General features: G+C 40.4%; 1 protein-coding gene across 1 annotated transcript; it reads left to right on the forward strand.

Annotated features, from left to right (window-relative positions):
* The first annotated feature begins 432 nt into the window (after positions 1–432).
* Positions 433–27469, forward strand: LOC137274310 (lactase/phlorizin hydrolase-like). The gene is made up of 21 exons (XM_067807452.1): positions 433–765; positions 1253–1436; positions 1972–2214; positions 2642–2747; positions 4077–4252; positions 4948–5214; positions 6290–6408; positions 12188–12445; positions 12653–12836; positions 12929–13171; positions 14095–14245; positions 16585–16769; positions 17680–17846; positions 18223–18382; positions 19601–19704; positions 21416–21667; positions 23733–23907; positions 24500–24742; positions 25133–25268; positions 25853–26037; positions 26972–27469. Exons 1-21 carry the CDS (start codon positions 433–435, stop codon positions 27187–27189), a joined length of 4089 nt encoding a protein of 1362 aa, XP_067663553.1. The 3' UTR covers positions 27190–27469.
* Positions 27470–27717: the final 248 nt, after the last annotated feature.

Raw genomic sequence — 27717 nt, forward strand, 5'->3', positions numbered from 1 at the left:
TAATGACTGTACAGGTTTTATCTGATTTGGTAGTGGTCTAGAAGGCATAACGGTGAAATAGTACAGATGTGGTGCAGTTCTGGCGACCAAATGGGATGTGACTTGGGATCTGACTGGGGTCAGGAATTATTTAGCTTTGGTTTAAAGCCGGCTGTCATCTACCGCGCGTGACTACCGTGGGACGCCCGTTTTAAGGTGCAGCTTGTCTTGCCAGTTATGGAACTATTTCTTACCGATAGCTGGACAGTTTGATTTTAGTAACTGTGGTTTGGACTGACCGATTTTCATGAAAATAGAAAGGTTCCTGCTCAAACTGCTAAACGCCTCTCAAAGACGTCACAACACTTTCCATAGTCTCATGGGATTCTAGAGGCATATATACACCTTTAATAACTCAATTTATTATTTCCTGGGCTCAGATTTGTTGAAGGTATGATCCATCATTCATCTGAAAAAGAAGATGATAAGAAGCAGCTATCAACTAATGACGATTTTGCCTTAAAGGTATCCTACTACCGTTTCTCCGTCTCCTGGTCCCGAATTCTTCCCAATGGAACGCTCTCAGGAGGAATTAACCAGAAAGGAATCGATTATTACCACATCCTCATCGCTGAACTTCTCAAGAACGACATCAAACCCATGGTCACCCTCTGCCATTGGGACCTACCACAGGCACTGGAAGACAAGGGAGGGTTTCTGAATGAAAACTTTGTGTATTGGTTCAGGGACTACGCTGATTTATGTTTCAAGGAATTTGGTAACAGTGTGAGTGATACAGTTTGGTTATTGCTTAAAAATACTCGTGAATATAAGGGTTTGACTTCATGATTTCACCAGGAAGCTGCAAACTTTTATTGTTCATGGCGTTCGTGAAAATCCGTGTAAGGGTTGGTCTTCAGTAACCCGTACATGTCGTAAGTGGCAACTAACAGGATCCGGCGGTTAGGCTCGCTGACACAGTACCCCAATTACGTTGACAGATGTTCATGATGCTGATCACTGTACTGTAATGTACAGACCGTCGTCATATAGCTGGATTATTGCTGGGTGCGGCGTTAAACAAAAGTGTCTCTCCACTAACCCAATTGTAACACTATAGGGCAATGAGAAATCGGATGTCCGTAATGAACCCATGACAAAGATAGCAATCATGTTGCTGAGTGCGGCGATAAACGAAACAAAAAAAATGAAACCATTAACGATTTTTTTCTGTATTGCACTGACAAGATGCTTTTTTACGTATCATAATAAGGTGCCGTTGTGGATCACCCTGCATCGGCCATCTATGACTGCAATCAACAGCTATGAAGTAAGAAAAGTTTCGCCTCCAACGTGGAATCTGACAGAAAGTCAGCATGTCTTAGCGCGGAACCTTGTCTTAGCCCACGCTGAAGCGTTCCACCTTTACAATAACACATACAGGTCAAGACAAGAAGGCGAGTCTATGCTGTACTACGTATATAAGCATGTAAAAATAATTTCACGTCTTATTTGATACCATATTTATTACAACAATGGAAAACTGACACTACTGAAGCCAGACATTGTCTTCAGTAGGCTTTTCTTGTCGTAAAAGGCAACTATTGGGATGGGGTTGCTGGTTTGGTAGAGGACATTTCATTATACCCCAATTGCGTAGATTTATGTCATGCTATTGGCCACTGGATTGTCTGGTCCAGAATCGATTACTTACTTAACGTGGCCATATACTGAAATATTGGTTAATGTAATGTCCAACAGAAAACAAACAAAACAAAGAAAACCATTCATCCAAAAGGAATGACACAGCACGTATCTGTCACTCATTTAAGGAGGGTTGTATGAGTAGTCCAGTGGTTAAAGCTTACGCTCGACACGCTTCGATTCCCTACATGGGTACAATGTGTCAAGCCCATTTGTTGTGAGCCCGTGATATTGGTAAAATATTGCTAAAAGCGACGTAAAGCTAAACTCATTCACTTTTCATTGAAGGAAAGGTCGGGATAACCATCAACTTTAACTGGAACGAACCCAAAGATCCTCTGGACATCTCTGATGTAGATGCCTCGGAAAGGTCAATAGAGTTTTATGACGGGATCTTCAGCCATCCTATATACGTGGACGGGGACTGGCCTCCTGGGATGAAGGAACGGGTTACTCGCAAAAACAAGAAATCAGATTTGACTGGGGACAGATTGGCATCTTTTTCTGAGTCGGAAAAGGAACGGATTAAAGGTTGAGAACCAGATCCATTTCGGAGATTAATACTGGGAACGCCAATGAGCAGTGACATATTATAATATGAGTCAGTTAAAGTGATGTTCGACTAACGTATCGGACATCATTCGTGTTATGAGCCCACTCACGTCTCTTAGAGTATTAAACGGTTGTGAGGGATCAAGGCTATTGTTGTGGCAGTTAAGGAGGAGGAACAGAGGAATTCATTGGGCGTTTTACCGTGAACATTTTGCTTGTAAATCACATTGTGCAAACTTATGGAGGAATTCCATGTCTACCGCGGCATGATTTAAGTAAGAAAAAGTATTAGAATCTTTGAAACCGGAAGTAGAGTAAACTCGCCACCTTTTCACTCTCCTTGAGGAATGAACACACGATTTCCAGACGCAAATTTAAAAGGAATTTAGCCTTTGTTACGTTTCAGGTACACATGACTTCCTTGGACTTACTGTCTGCTCTGAAGGCCTGATGAGACATCTACCACATCATTTAAAGGATGGAGACCACAGAACTTCCCACAGCACATCAAGGTTAGTATTCTCATATTATGTCCATATACCGCTCAAATTCCTTTTATTCGTAACCTGCTTTGTGAAAAGAAATTAGCACGTGTATTTGAATCGGAATTCTAAATATGTTGCATTAGCAATGGAAGATTGTAATTCTTACACGGGAAATACGCCATTACTAAATACATCCCGGTCTCCGAACAAGATCTGTGCCTCAATCACTAGTGTGTAAGTGAGTTAATATTTATCGTTCAGCCATATCGTGACGAGAACAATTTGTTATCATATTATACATCAAAACAATTAGAAACAGTAAAATTACTAGCAAACGACAGATACTAAAGTAACACCAGCATGTTATATAACAAGTTATTGAATAGAACAATACAATATGAAAATAGGCTGTAGGCTGCCAACAACTAAAGGTAGATCACCATGCTAGGGTCCATGGGGACTTATAGTTCTTTCACTACCCGCATGGACTCAAGCTGGTCTGACACCATGCTTTCAGGTGTTGGTGATGTTGTAGCAAGATCGTCAATAATGCTACTATTAGATTTCAGAGAAAGAACAATGTGAAATATGTAAAGGGACTTATAAACTCTCCAAGGTAGATAATCATTTATGGTTCTTCAGCCCCATTTGAAACCACAGCCACTAACAATCATGCCTTTATCACTAACGCCCGCATTGGAGGTTTTCCCGATATATATAACGAGAGATATATCATGATACACCGTCAGTGATTATTCAGTATGACACTTATATATGAGGCAAATTAGTTCCAACCAAATAATCATTTCAAATACTGTTATAGGAATCTCTGGAAATTCATCTCTTCTAAATGGTATTAGTGTTTTTGCTCAAGTTGTTGATCACTGGATTGTCTGGTCAAGGTTCGATAATTTACAATTTACCACCTGATAGCTGCAATATGTTGAATGTGGCGTTTCAACCAAACAAACGATGCCCCAAAGTCGGTTCAGATGTGATCACGTCGCTGTGTTCTGAAGGTCATTTTGTTCCTAGCCGACCCGATAGACCTAGCTTTCCTAATCCGGAAATGAACCTAGCCGATATCGTTTAATCAAGTAGTTTCATCCTGCAGAGATACTTTCATAAAATGGTGTATGATTACAGCTTTGTTTAATGGAAAAAAACAGCACACAGGCGTACAACATATTTGAATAGATAACATCATTAACTGATCATTTCGTTGACTCATTGTACCCAACAACAGTTCAGTGTGACAATACAAATAGTGTTGCTACCACATATAGTAATGTAACCTTTTTCAGAGTAAAATCCATTTCTTTGTAGACATTTGTAATAGCGCTTTCTGTTTATTAGATCTCGGGTGAAGGTGGCGCCCTCTGGGATAAGGAGAGTTCTGAACGGGGTCAAGCACAACTTTAACAATGTTGACGTTTACTTCACAGGAAGTTGTTTATCAGAGCAGAACTCTACTCCTCCTGATGACCACTTGGTTCGGTTTTATCGCACTTTCATCAATGAGGTCCTGAAAGGTGATTAAAGCAAGTACAGGTGTGGTGTTAAGTGTGCGAGTGGGTGGGCAATCGGACATGCAAAAAGAAGTAAGAAATCGTAGATTTACAAGACTGATAAAATGCTGATGATGAAGTCAAGGAGGATACAGATGATGAAGAGAAAATATGACTATTCATTCCTCTTCTTTGAAAAGGTTTCATCTGCATGGATATATATTACTTTTAGTCTCATATGTATTATTTCAAGAAGAGTTCCACTAATATTCGTACTTAGGTATCATAAATAAGCTGATCACTGGATTGTCTGGTCCAGACTCGATTATTTACAGACCGCCGCCATATAGCTGTAATATTGCTGAGTGTGGCGTAAAACTCAACTCACTCACTCACTCACTCACTCATGAATAAGCAAAATATTTCTAAACAGTTTGACTCATTTAGAAGTGGTCTTTGGCAACTCACGCTTGTCCAAAGAGGCGACTAATGGAATCGAGTGGTCAGGCTCACTAACATGCCATCGAGTCCCAGTTGCACAGATCGATGTCAATGCTGTTGATCACTGAATTGTCTTGTCCAGACCCGTGTACCTACAGGCCGCTGCCATGTGCTGAGGTTGGCATTAAATAAGAACCAAACAAAACCCAAACCAAACCAGTTTCCAGATTTTAAACAACACAATGTAGACTCACACTCTCATCTCACACAATTTCCAGCTGTAAACATTGACAACTGCAGTGTTCAAGGTTTCACGGCATGGCCCTTGAAAAACTACTCAGATCCACGCTTCCCGAAAGCCTCATCCATGTGGTACGCTGGATTGGTTCAGGACAATGGGTACAAGCCTGGGTACTCGAGGCCCGGGGGTAGGGGATCTGCTGTTCAGGGGGAGGGGGAGTTTCACTATGGGACTTTCCCCAAGGATTTCCTCTGGAGTATAGCTTCCTCTTCCTTTCAAACCGAAGGCGCTGTCATGGAGGATGGTAAGACTTGACGCTGATGCTGGTACATATCTTACATGTATCGACTGTGTTCCTATTGGAACAAAATGGATCAATGTTAAATATGTGACTGTGATGTTTCTCTTGAAACAAAATGGGTCAGTATAAAGTATATTCCATTTATAAATAACTGCACTATACTAATTGTTCGAGAGAGCATATTCAGTGGTCACTGCATTAAAATATCAATGTTCTTCTTTGAAAGGTTGAATTGAACAAACAGAATATTCTCTCGACTGAACCATTCTTCGTTAAAGAAACCTCTCAGCTGCGGGATAAAAATAATCAATCCATCGGAACAAAGTGTATGATCTGAGTGAGTGTATGAGTATCAGTTAATCCTATTGTAGACCCGTAAACATCATGGTTAGAACCGATGTTCAGTAATCTATGCTTGTCGTAGGGCTGTGTTTAACGGGATCGTGTTGTACGGCTCATTGGACTGGCTGATCAGTGGATTCTGGTCTAGACTCGATTATTTACAGACCACTCCCATATTGGAATATAGCTGAGAACGGCTAAATTAACTCACTCACTCACTCACTCACTCACTCACTCACTCACTCACTCACTCACTCACTCACTCACTCACTCACTCACTCACTCACTCACTCACTCACTCAACTAACTAACTAACTAACTAACTAACTAACTAACCCTACTGTAACAATATTGGTCAATGAGGAGTAGGCTATTCGCAATGAACAAGTCACAAAAAGGTTATAATCGGCATGCTATCCAATTTTCACCCAAAGACACGATGTATCGATGTAAATGTAAACAACCTTTTATGAACATTGTCGATCTCAAGATGCTCCATGGTAAGCGAAAGTGGATTTATCATGTCGGTGAGTACATACAATTACAAAGGAACCAAGAGAGAAGCTTCATTATCAACTAGAGAAACTTGAGAAACAGAGTAGACAAATGTTTTCCGTTTTGTGATAACAGCAACTTCTGTGTCAATATTGTAGTCCCATGTAAATGTATAGATTTTAGTGTTGATTCAATGCCCTAATTACTGAGCGTAACGTTTTTTGTTGCCCTACAACGCCAGGACGAGGAGAGAGCATCTGGGACAACTTCCGGTTCGTCATACACAACGACTCTGGCAGCGTGGCCTGCGACAGCTACCACAAATACCCAGAGGACGTCAGACTTCTAAAAAATCTGGGGGTGAGATCATTCTGAAACAGCTTACTGTCCAATAGTATTGCAACTGGAAGTAAATAAACCCAAAGTTTGTTTTTGTGTCCCACTTCATGCAGACGAGTACTGTTATAAGGAGGGACGGTGGGGACATCTAGGTGTGAAAACGTTTGATATCCCACATAGGAACAACGTATGAAGCCCATTTCTGGTGTTCCCCCATCAGGGACAGTGCAAGAACATTGCAAAACGCGGTGTAAAACCATACTCATTCATTTACTCGCTGTTACAACGAAGACAAAGTTATAAATAATTTCGTTATCATCGAGGATAGGTGGTTCGTATTTTAACTGAAAAATAAATCACGTGGCTGTGACAAAGAAAAGAAGTTCAATACAACCATCAGTTCCTGTGAATGTTCATATCAACGTAACACCTTGACAACGTACGAGTTCAAGTGTATTGTTGGGATGCCTTTCTTGGCCCTTTTACCACTGCGCAATGTACGGCAATACACAAACACGGCATTATTTACCGTGATTGACTGGGACAAGCTTGCGACACCAGGTGTCTTTATGCATCGCTAGTTTGGAACATATGTCAATACATATTCGAGGGGAAGGTGTTCGTACAAACAATAATATTCTTACGGATGTATGTGGTGGTCTTGTTGGTGTTTGGCAAGGTTGTGCTTTAAGCCCCTTTGTATGTTCTTTTTCCATGAATGAACTAGTGTCTGTGATTTACTATGCACATGGTGTATTTAGTAATATTCACATCTTATTGAAATGTCTATTTTGCCCATGCCAGCAAAGTGGACATGTAAATCGACAACTACCCTTGGCTGCAGTATCATAGCGTATTACTCACCAATCTCCAGATCGGTTCCTATCTGCAGAAAACATTTCAGTTTAGAAAGCTAACTACCAGAAGTAGTAGTAGTAGTACTACTACAGTTACTACTAACTACTAGTAACTGTGGATATGTTTTTGAGGCTTTGTATATACTATTATTCTGTAAAATATTAATACGTTACTATACAGAATTGTGTTTATAAACACGGTTGTTTGGAAAGCATTAATGCATGCATGCGAAGGGCTTGTTGTTTTGCCTATGATCTACACCAAATAATACTCTCCACGGAGAAACTGCTAGACCTTCTATTCATGTACACACCCCTAAACGTTTTATTGTGGGTGGGATAAACGTCTCCTCTTCACGATACCCGCTAAAATCACTTTACACTGATATACAATCTAGACCTAAAGGCAAACGTCTAGTGTTATACCTTATATTTGGCTTCACTCGTAAAAGATGTGATAAGAAAGTGCGAAGGTCTTCCCCCAGTTCCGATCTAATGTGTTAAAAGGGAATTTTTATGACATGCCTTCAGTATGCACATGTTTGACATTTCATGCCATTCTGCAAGGTTTTTATTATAATAATTACCCTAGAAACACATGTATACCCACTCCTTTTACAGCACAACCTTCAATAGACGGATTTACCCGATATCGGGTAGATCCGTGTTGTGTTACTATTTAGAAATATATACTTTGTGTATGGTAATCCACTGCCATGTTGAACACCGCCACCATATAGCTGGGATATTGATGAGAGTGGCGTAAAACTAAACTCACTCGTTGTAGAACTATGTTAATAAATTGCTATGGAACTGTGACCTTCAGTTCTGAGTAAAGACTGCATGAATGTACTGTGTCCTCAACAAACCTGTTATGAATACAGTCTAAGGTATGTATTAATAATCGATCACAAGGAGTGGCTAACAGGATAATTACACTATTGATCAAATAGTATATACACATGGGTTGCTACAACTCGATAACTGAGTGGGTCATGGGTACATGAATACGTTCGATGTTGATTTCCCTAAGATGGCCTTGAACACTAGTAAATGACTGCGTACTTAACCCTACGTACAAGTCTGAATTGGTTCGATGTTTGTATCCCTAAAATGTCCTTGAACAGTAGTAAATGATTGAGTACTTTACATAAGATACAGGTCTGACGTCTGAATTAGTTCGATGTTGATTTCCCTAAGATATGCTTGAACACTAGTAAAGGATCTGAGGCCAAGATACACATCTGAATTGGTCTTTACTCTTCAGTAGCGCATACTTGTTGGAGTAAGAGGCGATTAATGAGATGTGTTCAGGGTTTCCTACTTGGTTTATGTATTTCATGGTATCAAAATGGCGCACGTTGATGCTCACAATGTGAATACGCTCGTGTCAAATGCTCAAATGAACTTCCAGTAGAATAGAAATTAATCGTCTTAAGAAATGAATCTATAGATAGTCGCTTTGATGAGGAAGAGTATGGGCACGGTGGGCGTGCTAGCTAAAGCGCCAGGCTAGTGATCCAGGAAGGCTGATGTGTCGGGATTGAGTACACCTGTGTAAAAACCTTCGAGTAAACTTTGTGTGCAAAGTTGTCACAACCCCTACTGTACAGTACACAACCCTGTGTACATAAAAGAGCCCACGAATCCGTTGGTATATGTCCAGATGGTGGCCACACGAATACGTGCAACACCCAGTTGCGGGTACAGCAACGTGCAGTAAACTTGGACAAAGTACTGTGATTATGTGTCCAAGGCCACCCAGCTGTGGAGTGGGTACCTCGCCTAGTGGCAGCAAGAGTTGCATACTCCCCAGGGAGTTGAGATTGATAGACGGACACCCAGTGATCGAGGGAAAACAACTACCAGCGCCTTGAGCAAGCAATAGGTGTATGGATATGTACACGATATAAATATCCTATAAAAATGAAGGTGTTCCCAACGATACATAACAGAACATGCACTGTTAAGTATTTAATGCCAAATTAATGAGTCTGTACAAACAAGGTCGATTTGCGAAAAGATCTTGACAGCAATAATAAACGAACATGTTTATCCAGTGGAATACAAGCAACTATTGACGTATGGAGGCACACTGCACACGTCCATAAAACTTGTCCCAAAAGAACAGAAACAATTGAATTGTTTTCACAGCAGTTTGTACACATTGAATCCTACCTTATCCAGTGAGCTTTAAAACCTATTGATAATATTGACGCCAAGCCTCTAAATGGGTTGAGATAATGATAGCACTGTTTACAACACACAGACAAACACGCGCATTGCACCACATGTGAGAAATTATGACCACATACAGTCGAGCATTGTTTCGAAGTTGAAGGAACCTCCGTAAAAACTTAGTTCTTCAAGGTTCGACGTAACAATAAACAAGTAAAAATGCAAGTAAGTAACTCCGACGCAACTACGTTCCACACATAGGCGTTGACTGTATCTGAATTCAGAAGTGACTTTTTGTTTTTTAAGGCATACACGTAAGGAAAAAAGTGTAAAAAATGCAATGAGCCCGATGTTTGTTATAAGGAAACGGTTAAATTGATTTGGTTTTAGTAATCCATTTTAAATAATCATACATATGTTTCGTCATACTCTCTGTTCTATGTTGCATTTCACGCTCATTTGAAGGAATGAATGAAAAGCTTTCAGACTAGCACATTGTAAGATTCCGCCTCGATCATAATTCGAGTTAAACTGGGTTGCCAGCATAATGAGGAATTGCATCGGAATGTGTTATGAAGTACGCACGCTCCGAATATTGATAATATTTCAACACTGTGATTACCAAAAACCATTTGAATGAATACCACACCATATACTCTGGACCATCTGAATTATATATAATAAACCTGAAATTACTTTCATTGAAACCTGCCATTGGGAAAATGTTGACGTCAGAGTTAGACCAATGAATGCGTTTCTCTCATTCAAGAGATCCTGGTGGCTTTCATGGCGTCGAAGATGTAGTTAGACAAATTCATCTTTCAAAAGAATACGATTAGACTACGATTCAGTAATGTTCATTGGCTTCATCACTAGTGCTAGTTGTTTTTAGTTCCCTACTGGCCTCTTCCACTTATGTGACCCGTGAAGGTCCCGGGGTAGAATAGGCCTTCAGCAACCCATGCTTGCCATAAAAGGCGACTATGCTTGTCGTAAGAGGCGACTAACGGGATCGGGTGGTCAGGCTCGCTGACTTGGTTGACACATGTCATCGGTTCCCAATTGCGCAGATCGATGCTCATGTTGTTGATCACTGGATTGTCTGGTCCAGACTCGATTATTTACAGACCGCCGCCATATAGCTGTAATATTGCTGAGTGCGGCGTAAAACTAAACTCACTCACTCCACTTGTTATTCTATTATGCTAATCTGCTGCTTGTTACAACATACCATGTATACATGCGTCTGACCATTTGGTTGTAGTCACTTTTAGCTTGACGATGATGGAAGAAACTACACCGAAGCTTCGCTTAAAGCAATAATCAAGAAGCTGTGATCCATAGAGTTTTATGTTTCATGATACGATACTCTTCAAAACATCCATTTTACAAATAATTCGCTGCCACACATCTGTAGCTTTTGTGAAGTTATTTTCTTATCCTTGTTTCATAACGTATGCGTCTTATTTATGACACCTTGTCTGAAACGTTCTTATTTAACATCTTTATATTTACATACATATCTGTCAATAGTTATTTCAGGGATAATCGACTTCACGTGTTTTGTCTAAGTGTGGCGTCTGGCAACGGATATTTACTCTTTAGATATTTTGTACCAGCTATGGTATTGCAGAACATCTTTATGACGTCGTGATTGATTTTAAGCGGGCGTTCCAATTTATTGTGACAGTTATATGCTACATTTGTTTAGCCGGTTTGTTGAGAATCGTTATTGTCGTAGATCTTTCACGTGTATTGCAGTCAGATGAAGAGTGTCACATCCCTGGAGTGACTCAATGTTTGAACTACAGTAACACATATTAAACATACTTAACATCCATGCACTAATTAACCACCATCCTATTTTGAAAATAACATGTGATGCTACAGAAAAGTCAGAGTATAGCCATCAACTGAATCAAGCTACAGTTGAAGAAGCTTTATCCATTGGCAGTTTCATCAATACCAGAATTGTTTTTATTCTTTGTGAAAGAATATGTTGGTGAAAATGTGTTGTGACTGAATTTTTACGCAAAATTCCTATATATTTGAAATCGCACACTTGAATTAAATTTGACTATAACTAACGATTCTGTTGCATACTAAGATGACATTTACACATCAAGTAGGTATAATTAGGCATACTCAGGAAGAACCCGAACGTTAAAGGTTCAGACCTTTTCCCCACAATTCAGACTGTTAATTGACAAAAAAAACTGAAAAAGGTCACACTAATAAGATTTTGGAAAGAATCTTTTTATGAGTTTTAGTTTAGTGTATTGAACAAACACTTCTCCTTGTCAGATGCTGATAATTACAACCAAAACCTACTTCTTTGTTTGTAAAGCATCTTTTACTGCATTCTAACATTTTGCTGTTTTTTTAGTTTGTGCATTTTCCTTAACCTTAGTTGTTTTCGTCACAATATGGCTGCAATATTGCCGATGTTACGTTAAATATTAACTCACTCACTCACTCGCTTAACCTTAGTTTACAAACGTTCATCCATTCACCATAAGTAACCAATTTATAGGCTACATAACAATCAGTTATTACTTTTATTTTTCAAAATTAGGTAACATGTTTTACGACAGAAACACACCTATTTTAGATATGGTCAATTGTTGTAATAAAAATACATGATAATGTCAATGGTGTTTTCGTTTTTGAAATGCTAAATGCTTGTCCTATTCCATCATAATGGTTGTTTTTTCTGCTCATTTCAGTTCAGACACAAATAATTGAAACAATATATGACCTTCCAGGTCGACCTGTACCGTTTTTCCATCGCATGGCCAAGAATATTCCCCGATGGCACCAAAGCCTCTATAAATCCAGCTGGTATCCAGTACTACCATCGGGTCCTGGATGCTCTCCTTGCTACAGGCATTGAACCAATGGTCACTTTGTACCACTGGGATCTTCCGAAGGCGCTCCAGGATAAGGGAGGGTGGACTAACGCCTCCATTATTGGACATTTCAGAGACTACGCTGATGTATGCTTCAAAGAATATGGAAATAAGGTGAGTTGAATTTGCGTCAATGCATTACAGAAGCTCAACGTTATTTGAACACATATTTGGTTTCGATGTGGTTTTAAGAAAGTCTGGAAAGTCTAAAAAGAGTAAAGGGATCAATAGTTTTGGTTTTGAGGACAAAATATTGGATCCAAACTTCAACAAACAACGTGTTTTGGTGCATAAAAATAATGCAAAAAAATCTGTTCACAGGTGAAACTATGGGTGACGTTCAATGAACCTTGGGTGTTTCTTGTGAAAGGTCTAGAGATGGGACTGAATGCACCCGGATACACAAACGCCTGGCTCGAACCCTTCAATGGGGGACACCATGTTCTACTGGCCCATGCCGAGGTGTACCATATGTACAATGATACTTACAGACAGACACAGCACGGTAAAAACATGAGGGGTGGGGATTGGCGGCTTGGGTGGGCTGTTGATGAATAACAAACAATACCACAAAATTTAAAATGTTTCCTCTGGCAGGTAAAATAAGCATTACTTGTAACGTGGACTGGGCGGAGCCTCTGGACCCAACAAATTCTTCCGACATCGAGGCGTCAGAGTGGGCTCTACAGATGTACATTGGATGGTTCGCTAATCCTGTTTACGTCAACGGGGACTACCCGGAAGTGTTGAAAACTAGGATAGTGTCTACCTGCAAGGCAGAGGGACATAGTGTGTCCTTACTACCAGCCTTCACAGAAGCACAAAAGAAGAGAATCAAAGGTAAGATCAAAGGCACAAAGCCAAAGCACCTAACAGAGTTCGTTTTAAGCATGTTCCGTATACACGTTGTTTACTGTGTGCAATGATGAGACGCAACTGACTCGAACTTTAGATTCGTGGCACCTTAGGCAACTGGGAACAATGAAAAGTGGGTCAACGTAAAAACATAAGAACACATTTCGATGCCTGAAAAGAATTTTATAAACCACTTGAAACCAGTTCGGATCTATTTTATTCAGGCACACGGCTTTGACTTCAAGCATGTCACCGTGCCCCAACTGCAAAGATCACTGCATATGATGTCAATATTCCAAGACAGGTTAGATAATCCAGTGATTAACACAGTGATCTATATATTGTATATCCAGTCATCGATCCTGGCAGCCCGAACCTGAGTCTTCAATGTAAGAAGGGGAGGATATGCACCTGAGTATAAGCTTGAAGCTTCATCTTAGGACCTAGATATTAGAAGTTCTCTTAGCAATAAGAAAGTGCCATATATTAACATAAATTTACGGGATTCTTAGCTCTAAGAAAGTCTTGGCCCAGAAAACCGTAAGGATTCGACTAAGAACTGACCTTCAGGAATCCATGGTTGTAGTGTCGGGTGGTCAGGCTTTTATATAAGTCATCGTATCCCAACTGCGTAGGCGATGCTTGCAATGTCTCTGACCCTGGGTCGTGTGGTCTAGTCACTCACATAAGAAATATTACTGAGAGTGGCGTTACACAACAAACAAAGACGCTCCGGTCAAAGAAGGTTTTCGTTCATCATGAAGTTCTTGTTTATTGTCTGCATGCTGTGCCTGGTGTCGTGCTTTGTTACGTTGTTGTTTTAATTCTCTGTTGACAGCACTGTGTCTGTATAAACTTGTCGGTGTGATCGTGCTTGAAAATAATATACCAATAGTACGTTTTCGAAGGGACATACGACTTCTTCGGCTTGAACCATTACACAACGCAGTACGTCACCAAAGGAAACTCCACTTACCGATGTCTTACAACCGGCGAGTGCAGGCCAGACTTCACCCCGGATATCGTCATCGAACGTTTTCTTGACCCCAACTGGCCAAGGTGAGGGTACTTTCTGATAAAACATTGAATCGAGGTTTCCATATGTACGTAGTGTCTGCGTAGCTGCTTCATGCGTAGTGCATACTACCCGTGCGTAGTGTCCACTCCATTTGTACTTGGTCAAAAGCTATGCGGTGCGTTAAATCAGGTCTTCCTTTAACTGGAAATCGAATCGATCACAATTTGTGATTAATGTACATTCAAAACGGATCTTTGCAACTTATCATGATAAATGTGACCAAAATACCATCCTTTTCCCGAAGTGTCCTTGTCCGTCTACCGTGTTCAGTTAATTGTTCATGCATGAATCTCATAATGATTGTATCGCGGATAGCAAATTCCTTGGCATGTTGTAACTTGTGTGTGTAATGAAAACCACGTGACATTAGGAATACCCGTTGTATCACTTCTTAAGGCCTCCGAATAGCTGTGTGATGCCTGAACTGTTTGAACGTAAACAAAATCACGCACCACGCACTACACATCATGGAAACGGCTATTAATATTTTAGTAATAAGAGTTGTTTACACACTACGCGAAACGCATCACGCACTTCACGCACATCGAAACCTGGCTTAATGGTAAAACAGGAAATTCGTGCGCTATTTTTAATTCTACGTATGTGTTTTATGTTTCGATGAATGCTTATCCAAAGTAACATAATTTCCATTATCACAACTGATGTGACCGACTTTTGCGCATGTCAAGCATCCTCGATTATCATATCTTCATTCTATTGGAATTACTACCTCTGCCAGCTTTAGTGTGATTCTGGTTCAGAATATAATCAGTTCAATCAAATAAGGAGTACATTATATTATAAATAAAGCCACACACGAGATATAGGGTCGCCTGTAGGAAAGCTCAGCCCTAAAGCCGATTTAAAATTCTTTGTGTGCTTAAGCATTGATTCGTCCGAAAAGAGAACTTTTGGTACTGCAATAGCATAACACTGCGTGGAGTCATCCCAAAGATGTTATCTTTGTCATTTTCCTGATGAGGTTAGCCCCCTTGGTCATCTTGACAAGACATCCGACTTCGGATCATAAGGTCCGTGGCACGAATCCAAGTGCGAGATCCGTAATAGGCAAAGAACATGGAGCAGAGTACGTGCATATCAAATCAGAATAAGAGTCACCAGAGGATGACAACACCCTGGAAATCATGGAAATCATGAAATATATAAATGCCATATATCTGTAAACAGCATCACTTCAAGATCTGTCTCATATATCTGTCAAGATCTAATGAAAGATATCAAGTGGTTTTCCAGTTGTGCTCAGGAAACGAAGTCAGTCCCTCCCTTTTGAGACTAAGTCCGGATTGTTTCCATGGAAACCGGGAAAAACAGAAAAGCCAAAACTTTGTAAATAGCAAAAGGCACCACTTTGTGGTCTGCCTCACATATCTGCCACGTTTTGCTGAAAGTTTTCCAGTTGTGCTCCAGAAACGAAGCCCGTCCCTCCATTTTGAGATTAAGGAAAACGATAAAACACAAAAACCTGTAAATAACCTGTAAGGGCACCCCTTTGGGGTCTGCCACACATATCTACCATGTATTACTGACAGATATTAAGAAGTTTTTGAGTTCTGCTCCAGAAATGAAACACACCTCTCACTTTTGAGACTAGGTCAAAAACGTTTCCATGGAAACCGAGAAAATAACAAATAACAAAAACCTGTACATAGCAAAAGGCACCACAATTGGTTCTGATTCATATATCTACCAAGTTTGGCAGAATAATATTGAATGGTTTTTGAGTTCTGCTCCGGAAACGAAACCCATCCCTCCATTTTGAGACTAAGTCTGAAAAAAAGTCTTAGCTCTCTGGACGTGCATTCTCTTTATATAGCGAGGTGAGGACGATTATATACGCTTATGGACGGGGTCTATTTCTTTGGTCAAATGGACAAGGCTGAAAACATTTTTCAGAATATAGGACAAGCTCAAGGCGGTAAGGTCCGTGTTTCAGATCTCAGTGAGGGAATCAGCATGCACATCGCGCTGCAATAACTATAGGACATAGGGTCATACGATAACCTTGGTGGTGACGAACCAACACTTTTACGTTCGACTGTCCCGCTGCCCCTGATGGTTGAATTTCATGAGGCAGATATACTCCTTTGTTCATGGTACTCGCGTTAAGACTGGTTTTCAACTCATGCTTGTCGTAATAGGCGACTATCGAGATCAAATTAATTGATCGCTAATTTGGTTGACACATGCCATCTATCGCAACTGGATGGTGTAGTTCAGACTGGAGTATTTACAGACTGCCGCCACATAGCGGGGATACTGCTGTTCAACAACAACCACATAAACTTATTGTTCATGGCAGGAGTGGTTCGCCCTGGTTACTTGTAGTTCCCTGGGGGATGAGGAAGATGCTCAACTGGGTAAGGAACACCTACGGCAACATCCCCATCTACCTGAATGAGAACGGATTGTCCGACAACAATGGTACTTTAGACGACCAACACAGGATCAATTTTTTTCGAGCTTACATAAATGAAGTTCTGAAAGGTGGGTAAAGTGTGGTGAGGTATCTTGTGGTTTAAGCGTTCGACAGTCACGCTTAAGGCTTTAGGTTTGATTCATCTCTCGGGTCCAATTTTAAGTCAGTCTTTGCCCACTGCATGATATTGATGAGTGAGTGATTGAGTTTAGTTCATCGCCGCATTTAGCAAAATGCACTGAGCGGTCTGTAAATATTCAAGGATGACCCATGCAATATGGTGATCAACAGCATGAGGATTCTACACAGATGGGAAGCGATATGTCAACCACGTCAGCGTGCTTGATCACCTGATCCCGTTAGTCGCCTCTTACAACAAGCATGAGTTAATTGAGATCGATATTACCGCAGATCGTCACGGGGTGATGAGCATTGTTAAAGTGGCGAAAAACAGATCTCACACAATTAAGCAGCGGAAATGTTGCATTAAATCATAGCCAGTTGTGCGTCTGTAGACACTACTACTTGTCATTGCGTCGTCTTTCTCGTGTGAAAAAGACAAGGTATGACGGGGATAAGCATGATGAAAAGGATGGAAGTAGTTAAAAATTGTTTTGAAAGTTATGAGATGTTTTAAATTTCAAGTGTTCCATTTTTAGCTGTCCACTAGGCCAAATGATCTTGTCTGAGGTCCCTCCATGATGTACTATTTCTTTCACACAACCATAAAAAGCTTAATCACCAAAATAATTGCAGTTTTCGAAAACTACATAGTTTATGCTGTGCAAGCCTTCGACCCTAAAACACATTTGTGAAATCCTTGTGTAATCACAAAATATGTGCCATAAATGTAGGCAGAAACAAAATTATGAACATGCTCTTTTCAGCTGAGTATGCGCGATAATGTGCATTCCGATATCGTGACACACATCCATATAGAGTCATTATCCTTCCCCTACCGTTCATTTCTTTCCACAGCGATTGATTTTGACAAAGTGAATGTGAAAAGCTACACCGCGTGGTCGTTAATGGATAACTTTGAGTGGGAGGGTGGCTACTATGAAAGATTCGGAGTTCATCACGTGGACTTCAACAGCACCAACAGGACGAGGACACCGAGGTCATCAGCGGCCTTCCTGCGACACGTCTGTATAAAACATCACCTGAAAACGTTATGGCTAACTAAATACTTAAGTCACAAATATGACATAAATCATAACTTATGAAAAACTTACAATAAAAACGCCATATCAATACCGGACTATGTACACCAACAACGATAACAGGATTTGCCCTTGGAAACGCGATTGCTTATAGACCGCTATTCTGGCCGTATAAATGAAGCAGTCTTTTTGATGTGCAATGACCCGAGTAAAATTTGTTATGTGAAATGTCTAAAGTCCAACAGAGACGTACATATTACTTACAACCGAGTGAGGAACAGATCCATCTAAATACCCATCGAATTGTTAGTTTACAGGTTCACAACAAAAATGATTTGAAAATGTGTCTGTTTGAAAGGTGTTCCAGGACAATGGTTTCAAACCCGGCGCCTTAACAGATCCAAGTCGACAGTCTCTCCCTTTCGAGAATGAACTGTTTCTAGGAGAGTTCCCAGAGGGCTTTGCGTGGGGAGCATCCTCTTCCTTCTCTCATATAGAATGTCGGCTGGGTAAAGAAGGTAACGCCATAGACAAGGAGGCGGTTTTTGCGTGACAGAATGTACGTGACAGAATTGACCAGCTTAGTACAATCATCGTTGTACCTTTGATTGTTGCAATGATATAAAGCGATCACCTCTTTCTCTTACAACACAAATATTGCCGTTGTACGACTTCTGCCAACTTTATGAAAATCTGTTACCCAGTAGAAGCGATGGTGTGCAGCTGAAAGTTATACTGTCAACACTTTACCATATACATTCAAATCTATTAAACCATGTCGTACACACGATAAACAGTCGAGATATGACATGGGAAAAAACATTGATCTGATTGTTTGACAATGCAACCTCACCACCAAAAGAAACGCGAATAGAGTAAATGATGATATTGATAATGAGTGAAACGTATGTACGTATTCTCCACATTACAGGAACATACAATAAGTCAATATCGAGTCCACATAACGCATGACTTCAGTCATTGTGCGTCAAAGGGAAACAAACGTGAACGTAAATAACGGGTGTGACCTCCATTGGCATCAGCAACAGCTGCACATCTGTCATGTTGTTTAGTCTCCTGGGAATGTTGTTGTAAGCGCCAACAACATTTCGTTGCAGTTGTTGCAAGGTAACTGGACGTACTCGCTTGTTGGTGAAATTGTCTTTCCATCTCATCCCAGACGTGTTCGATGGAATTCAGATCTCGGCTTAAAGCTGTCCAATCCATGGTCATGGTCTTGATGTTGTACTTGGGAAATGTCTGTATTCATGTGTGCGCTCTCGCGTTATCTTACTGAAAAACACGACGAAGCCTTTTGATAAATAACGGACGAATTACTGGTCTCAACACTTCGTCGATGTGGCACTAGTAATACCCCTCTCACGATCTTGCCCAAAGATTACCTGTTGAACATGAGGTCTGAAGCTTATGACAACCCAAAACATGAGGGAGAGTCATCACACACGATCTCTTTCCAAAACTATGGGTTCTGAGAATATATCACCTTTCGCGTTCTTTTAGCGGTGAGTAGAGAAATAGAGATGTTATTGAGTCCAATATTATTTTGAGTGATACACATGTTGAAACAGAAACAACTACACCATTGTATGGTTTTGTGTGCTACCCATGTAATCTGTCCGTTGTTAATTGTAATCGGCCATGTGGATCCACGGCAAGGCTCGATTTTGTGCGTATCATCTTATCCTAAACAAACGTACACACAGTACTGTTTACAGGAAATGGGTTGGACAGCTGGGTCAACTTGACAAAGACAGCTGCCAATGGAATCTTTTCGTGGAAAACCAATGCCGATGTTGTTGCAACTCTCAAATATCTTGGGGTAAGATTTCAGACAATAAATCGATACTGAGAACACGTAGGCTTTTATGTAGCTAACTTTTAGAATACACCTACTTAACATTTATCAACATCGACGATCGATCAGAAGAATTCAGAAGTGTTCGATATAGATGATACTGAATGTTGAGTACGAAATCGGGTGCTTGTGTACCTAGTCACCCGCATGGCTGATTGTGTCATTGTAACCTAATGGATCGTTTAAACTTTGAATGTGTATTCAGACTTTAACCCATACTAATACATTGTTATTGCATAAGGTGAGTGAGTGAGTGAGTTCAGATATTTCGTCAATATTCCAGCCATATCGTGACGAGAGCGATTAATTACAAAACTACATATTAATTAAAGGCATTAAATCTGTCAACGAAGGACAGTAAAACCAACTAGAATACCACAGAAAATGTAATTAAAACTAGTAATTAGATCTAAAACAGTTGAACTATAGAGGACAAGACAATTTGAAATGGGCTATAGATTGCCAACAACTGATATTACATAAGAAATGCAATATTCACAATAATGGCTTTAGAGATAATATTGAAGTGACGTAACGAGACACAGGCGCCTTCCTACAGAGATGATAAATTGTAAAGTTGCACACAGGACAAAAATACTTTAGTCTAAGATGCTACGCTAAAAGATCAAAGACGCCCACAGTACTTTATCGAACGATAAAGTAACAAACGTCGTGTTACTCAAAAACAGTTCAGTTCGCTCTACCACTCATGCATAGTGTAATAAAACATCACTTTCGTCGATGAAGTACTTACGATTCAGACATAAACGATTAACGCTCATATTCGTCTGATTCTTTTAATCTTTGTTGACAAACGGGCAAGTAAACACAAAATGAATATATTTTTCATGTTTTATATAGTTCATGTTTAATGTGAAAGAAGAGTATTTGCAAAGTCTTTTTCTCTGAGAATATTTCCCACTGTGTTTCTTTTCAAACATTCAAATTCTGGCGTCTACATCTTTACAAAGTATGATCCCGTTTGAAATGAAAATTCGGTATGTGTTTCAGGCAGGTATCCGGTTCTAGCACAGCTTTTGTCACGGAATAACTCTAATTCAATGATAAGCTCCACATCTGTAGGCGAACTTCCACGAGTGAGTGAGTGAGAATTTGCAGTCGCCACAACATTGTTTCGGCCATACAGTGACGACAAGAAGTATATGTAATACAAATTTATATTTATAGAAATAGTTGAAAGCAAAATTGTCACGTCCGTTTTAAGATTAAAATATCATTTACAGTTTAAAACGCAGTCTGTAGATCCACCCCTGCCAAAAGCTGGTCCACCTCCAATGCAATATCAAACACCACTCTTTCTTTTGTCGAACTCACGGACTTCTGGAAGTAAGAGGACAGTTCCTGCATATTACTTGTTGGTTATTCTTTTGCGGTTGTGACGAACCTCGGATTAGTCGAAGAACTCACCTTCGACACAAGTGTGTTAGCATTAACTATTCCAATTACAGCAGGGCGGTGAGGTAGCCGAGCAGTTAAAGTGTTCGCTCATCACGCTGAATTCGATTTCCCAGATGGTAGAATGTGTGTGGCCCAATTCTGCTGTCTCCCTCCTTGATGTTCCTGGTGTATTACTCAAAGCGGCGCAAACCCACACTCACTCACTCACTCACTCCATTTACACTAATTATTCTAAACGCTTTCATTTTATAATCAGCTGAAGTCGTACTACTTTTCACTCTCTTGGTCCCGAATCTTACCGAAAGGAACGTCAGATGAAGTCAACCAAGATGGCGTCAACTATTACAACGAGCTCTTGGTGGCTCTGACTGATGCCCAAATCGAACCAATCGTGTCCCTTCACCACTGGGACACCCCGGGAGCCATTCCAGACGGTTGGCAGGATGACAAAATAGTGGAAGCCTTCGGGAACTACTCCAGGATATGCTTTCAGAACTTCGGAGATAAGGTAGGAAAACACATAACTATTTAAATGCGAGATGTGTTATAAAGTAGTAATTCGACTCAGCCACTCGGCTTCCTCACCTGAAATCTGACAACTGGTACTTTCTGAGGAGGTGTTCTCAGCTGGCTCAAAACTGAAATTCAAGGTGATTAAGGGGATTAGGGCTGGGCGAAACAGTCTGTATCTGAGTTCACTTAGTGAGAGCTGGCTCAATTGAACTGAGATCACCAGTTACATAAAAAACTTGTGTTCATTAGATGTTGACGAATTTTGTTCATGTTACGATTTTAAGTTCGGCAGACCGAGCCCAGTCATAGCGGGTTGGTGTGCACTCAAGTGTAACGACGGCTTACGATAGGCCGGTTCATTTGGTGAAACGCTGAGGGCTCATTGAGTATACAGAAAGATGGTTTGTTTGATGGGCATTTTGTGTCGAGTCACAAGAAAGTAAAATTCTTTATGGATAACAACTTCTTTTATTGTACCTGATGCATCGTTTCAGTATGGATTCATATACCGTTGTCAAACAAGATCATATACACTAGCAGAAGTTGTTATATATAAGGAATGTATATAGAGATGTTGTGTTGTGTAAATACATGTTCCCTGAATTTGCGTTCGATCCAATCGAGTAGTAGAGATGGTGAACTACTGCATGGGTGGAAACTGTCATTCGTCCAAATACAAAGCGGGACTGACAAGAGTTCGCACCAGTTTCCGTCAGATCCAGTCATCCCAGAAAAAAAATGGATGTAGTTTGTTATTATTACATAATGAGGCAGAGACAGGACTCGGGTGCACGAGTCATAAATCAATTTATTTTGTTTATGGCGTATAGCCTGATAGGTGTCAAGTTCAAATTGCATGTGGTCAATGATTGAAACTGTGTATTGCATATTGTCTTCATCATCAGGCAGGCAGACATATAGGTGTCAATAAACCAGAGATTGAGTTTGCCTGTGACAGAGGCTTACCACAATCAATAAGCTTTTTTATGTAACGGCTGGATTATTTGCTTGTTTGTGTACACAACCATGATTAGACTACTGCTCGCGACCTCATACTCCAGGCAGGCATACTGTTTCAAGTTCTGCGCAGACGTTATGGGCGCAGCGCAGCTGTTGAAACCACTTTTTCCCCAGCGCTGGGGAAAATTTAGTGAATTGTTTGAACTCGGACTTTTTTCATTGCGTTTTGTGCAACTTTATAGGTTGAATTGGCATTTTGTGATGATTTGTTTCGGTAAATGCATACCGAAAGGTATCGGAATCTGCAAAGTTGTGTTTTACGTTGCATGAGACCTTTAAGTAATGAACTATGTGTGATGTGGATATACAGTTCAGTATGTAGCGTTTGGGACATTCTCAGTGGCTAATGCTAATACTCAGGTCAAGCTTGTACCTCATCCTAAAGGTGGACGTATATCATGTTTTCATAAAAAGATGCAGCGTCCCATGTGATGAAATTTACAATTTGATGTATTATATTGACTAGAATATGTGTGTACATATGGATTGTACCGACTCTAGTGCTGATTGACAAAGATACACAGATATATAATATAGCGTTGTCATATATGAATATATATGGGTACGTTTTTTTTTTTATTTCTGTGAGTGTGGATTCGAATGGTGCTCAACCGATAATGTACTAGAATGTTTTTACAACACATGTTGGTCTTCAACAACACATGTTGGTCTTCAACAACACATGTTGGTCTTCAACAACACATGTTGGTCTTCAACAACACATGTTGGTCTTCAACAACACATGTTGGATGTGGGGTGATTATCAAGCGGAACAACATGTACCTTGTGTATGTAATGTGTAAACGGTTTCACATTCGAAGATTTCAGTTACTTATTTTCTGTTATATTTCAGTATTATTTTTTCAGACGTAAAATCCGTCATAAACGCCTGCAAAGACAAGTCAGTTGTTTACGTGAAATACATTAAATATGAAGCAAGTCAAATATGGAAAAGTGTATGATTTTTATTATTGATTGTTGTCCTACCCATGTTCCCCATGAAACAAGTTAATCATTGTTTGTTATGGTGGTTGTTGCAGGTCAGAAAGTGGATAACCCATAATGAACCTAATGTTCGAGCACTGCATGAATATGAGTTAGGGAATTATGCCCCAGGGGTCAAAGGTCAAGGGTATCGAACCGCTCACAACATGATCAAAGCACATGCTGCAGCCTACAGGATCTACCAAAAAGATTTTAAGAAGATCCAAAACGGTAAATTACAAGACATAATAATTTGCACATGAACACCCATAGATTCAAATTGCATACTTTTCAAATCCCAGAAATTATGGTACCTGTCGAGAACGTATATCTGTATTGTACAGATCCTGGCACGACCAAGGGACAAAACTCTGTTCATCGTATCATAGGGTGTTTCAACAAACACAAAACCTAATGCACGCTGTGTCCATATTGCCAAACTATTTTTTATCCGCTGACAGAATGGGGTTCTTTATGTGCATTGAATCTATGTTACAAACAACCACCCTTCCCACAATTAATGTTATGAAATGGATGTGAACATAAGTAGATTAACATTCGAATTAATTATCGCATATACGGTCGTAATTTTGAAAATCGATTGACAAAAACCTTTGAATTTATTCCTTTACAATAGGGGGAACGCTTTTTTCACGTCATTATCATTTGCAGAACATTTGCTTACGCGTCACCGATATAACGACATTTTCTGCTACTAAGCTCGGTATATGCTCATTATGTGCTCGATATAATTGACAGAAACATGGTAAACTTTAAGAAATGACTCATTAATGTCTGAATCAAGGATGTTGCTTCTTTCCAGGAAAAGTAGGACTTGCAGTTTATTATTCTTGGGCTCTGCCAAAAACGGAAAGAGATCCTGGTGATTGGGCCGCTCTAGACCGTAAGTTAGCCTTTGACTGTGATTGGTTCGTTGACCCAGTTCTGTTGGACGGAGATTACCCTGACGTCATGAAGAGGGAGGTGTTCCTCAGAAGCAGGCAACAGAACCTGACCCAATCTCGTCTCCCGGTGTTTAATGACATGGAGCGGAACATGATCAGAGGTGAGGGACACCCATTACAGTAGGTAGACAGGGAGGATATACCATATAAACCAACAGAGCAAGTAAAAGTGATGGACCAGAGTTAGAATATGTCTTGAGCAACCCCTGCTTGTCGTAAGAGGCGACTAACGGGATCGGGGTGCCAGGCTCGCGAATTTGCTTGACACACGTGATCCTATCCCATTTGCGTAGATGGATGATCATGCTGTTGGTCACTGGATTGTCTGGTCCATTCTCGATTATTTGCACGTCGTCGCAACATCTGAAGAATAATATCGGTGACTCTAATTGCTTTTTTAGTCGTTTACGCCCGGATAATTGATTATGGGCATAAATATGGGGACTGTACCCCTGGAGCTGTGTAATCACCAGTTTTTATTGTGACATAAGGGTCAACCGACTTCCTTGGCATCAGCTACTACACCACCATCCTCGTGGAGGAGCGACGTCACAACGACGTTAGGGACATGCCTTCTATCGTCGACGACAGGGCCGTCATGGAGTCGGTAAACGCTTCAATGGGAAGGTGATGCCTTTTTACGTTTTAGAGAAATCATTTCTACTTTTTTGATTACTCAGTCGTTTTCTGTATGAAAGTAAATATCCAAATGATTGGAAGAATTTGATGTGGAAATTCCGTTTTTCGAACATTCAGGAAGTATGCAGATATTAAATGCATATTCCTCACATGAATGAATCCCATTTCTGTTCCCCGCCGTGATAATGAAATACTGCGTAAATACTCACTCACTTTAATAGAAAATTAACTGAAAAGCATACAGTGAGTAAGTGAGTATGGTTTAACAGTTTTACCGCAATATCACGGTGGGGGACACCTCATCTCACCCAAGTAAGGAATCGGATCAGGGTATTCGCGGTGACGAGCAAACGCTTTAACCATCAGAGTACCCACTGCTCGACAAGCAGGCATGGCTATAAACTGCAGCAATTCGAAGTCACTGTAACGGGTACACACTAAACATCAGATGAAATCATCATGTTGAGCTTACCCATGTATTCTGTGTAGTAAGCAAACCAACTTTTTGCGGATGTGTGGCGAAGTCGCGGATTTTATGTAGATATAACAATAACTGCATGATCACATTTCAGAACAAACTCTCCATGGTTTCACGTGTACCCCAAGGGACTCAGGATGGTACTGAGACGGTTGAAAGAGAGGTATGGTAACATCCCCGTCTATGTTACCGGTAACGGTGTGTCAGACAAGCCAGGTACATCTGAAGACATGGACAGAGTGGACTACATCAAGTCCCACACTAATGAAGTACTGAAAGGTAATTTGGTTGTGAGTGAGTGAGTGAGTGAGTGAGTATGGTTTTAGCAACGTTCCAGAAATATCACGGCGGAGGACACCAGAAACGGGCTTCACAGATTCTACTCACGTGGAGTATCGAATCTTGGTCTTCAGTGTGACGAATGGACACTTTAACCATTAGGGTGTGTGTGAGTGAGTGAGTTTAGTTTTACGCCGCAATATTCCAGCTATGTGGCGGCCGTCTGTAAATAATGGAGTCTGGACCAGACAGTCCAGTGATCAACAACACGAGCATCGATCTGCGCAATTGGGAACCTATGACATGTGTCAACTAAGTCAGCGAGTCTGACCGCCCGATCCCGTTAGTCGCCTCTTCATTAGGGTGTGGACACGGTAGTGTGAACCATATACGAGTTATGATACAGGGAGCAGTTTCACAAAGCTATTATAGCGCTACAACTGTTATAACTCCTATACTGTAACATTGACAGGAGAAGCGTTGCGATAATAGTTTTGTGGGACGGGGCACAGGTTCTAATACACCTTGGCATGATAAACACTTGGGATATAACTGGTAATCAAACGTATGCGTCAGATAGAATTGGCTACTCCTTGGTGATGACCTCGCATTAGCTAGTGATGACCTCGCATTATCTTGTGATGATGTTAACTCAATTACATCTCCGTTGAAACTTGTTTTCCTAGTTTGATTTAATAACCTTCTGTTATCTGCTTTTCATCACCACGTGTGTCTTGACAGTCACGAGAAAATTGTTTGCGTGGTAGGTCGCACTTTGTATGGATAGCAGCAGTGATCCGGTGAATGCATAAAACGGCGATTGCATATCGGAACGATGACTGCGCATAAGAAACATATTACTGCACTGGCACATACATTCAGATGCTATTCTCGTAATCGAAATGCATTGTAATCACTCTCTCTCATATTTCAGCTATACTTCTCGATGGCGTTGACGTCCGTGGCTACACGGTCTACTCCGTCGCCGACAGTTTTGAGCGTAACGAGAGCTATAGCAATGCTTTCGGTCTGTATTACGTCAACCTCACCGATCCAAATCGACAATTACGTCCCAAAAGATCATCAATATATTACAGTAGTCTTATTCGCGACAATGGCTTCTTGCATTTGAAGCACAAGTCTACAGCCTAGGTTTGTCATCCAGAGCGTATATCCATCATTGATTAATTATCTTAATCAATGATTTTTATTGTTCTCACTTATATGTATGTCTTTAATTTCCTGACTGATGTTTCACCACCCACACACGCTTTTTATCAGTTACGATTTGTTTAAAAGCCGTTTGTTTGTTGTTTGACGCCGCATTCCACAAATGTCAAGCTGCAATAAATAATTGAGTCTGGACCAGATCAGTGATTGACATCATGAACATAAAGCAAGGCAACTGGGACATGGTGACATGGGTCAAGTCAGCGAGACCCCATTTAGCATAGATTTAAATCTATATGTGTCCAAAGGATGTTAGGACTGAAACAACGATAAAGTTAGATGACAGAACATTCGTATTGATTTGGGGTTTCATGTCACTGGAAAAAACTGGAAAAAAATCTTGACTGAATCAGCGATGTGTAGCGACATAAGAATAAAAGCTATAGAAATACTTTTGTCACTGATTTTAAAAAATCCCAAATTGCTCGCAGCAAGTATTGGATGGTAAGA

Source organism: Haliotis asinina, chromosome 1 (assembly GCF_037392515.1).
Source record: "Haliotis asinina isolate JCU_RB_2024 chromosome 1, JCU_Hal_asi_v2, whole genome shotgun sequence".
Lineage (NCBI taxonomy): Eukaryota > Metazoa > Mollusca > Gastropoda > Lepetellida > Haliotidae > Haliotis > Haliotis asinina.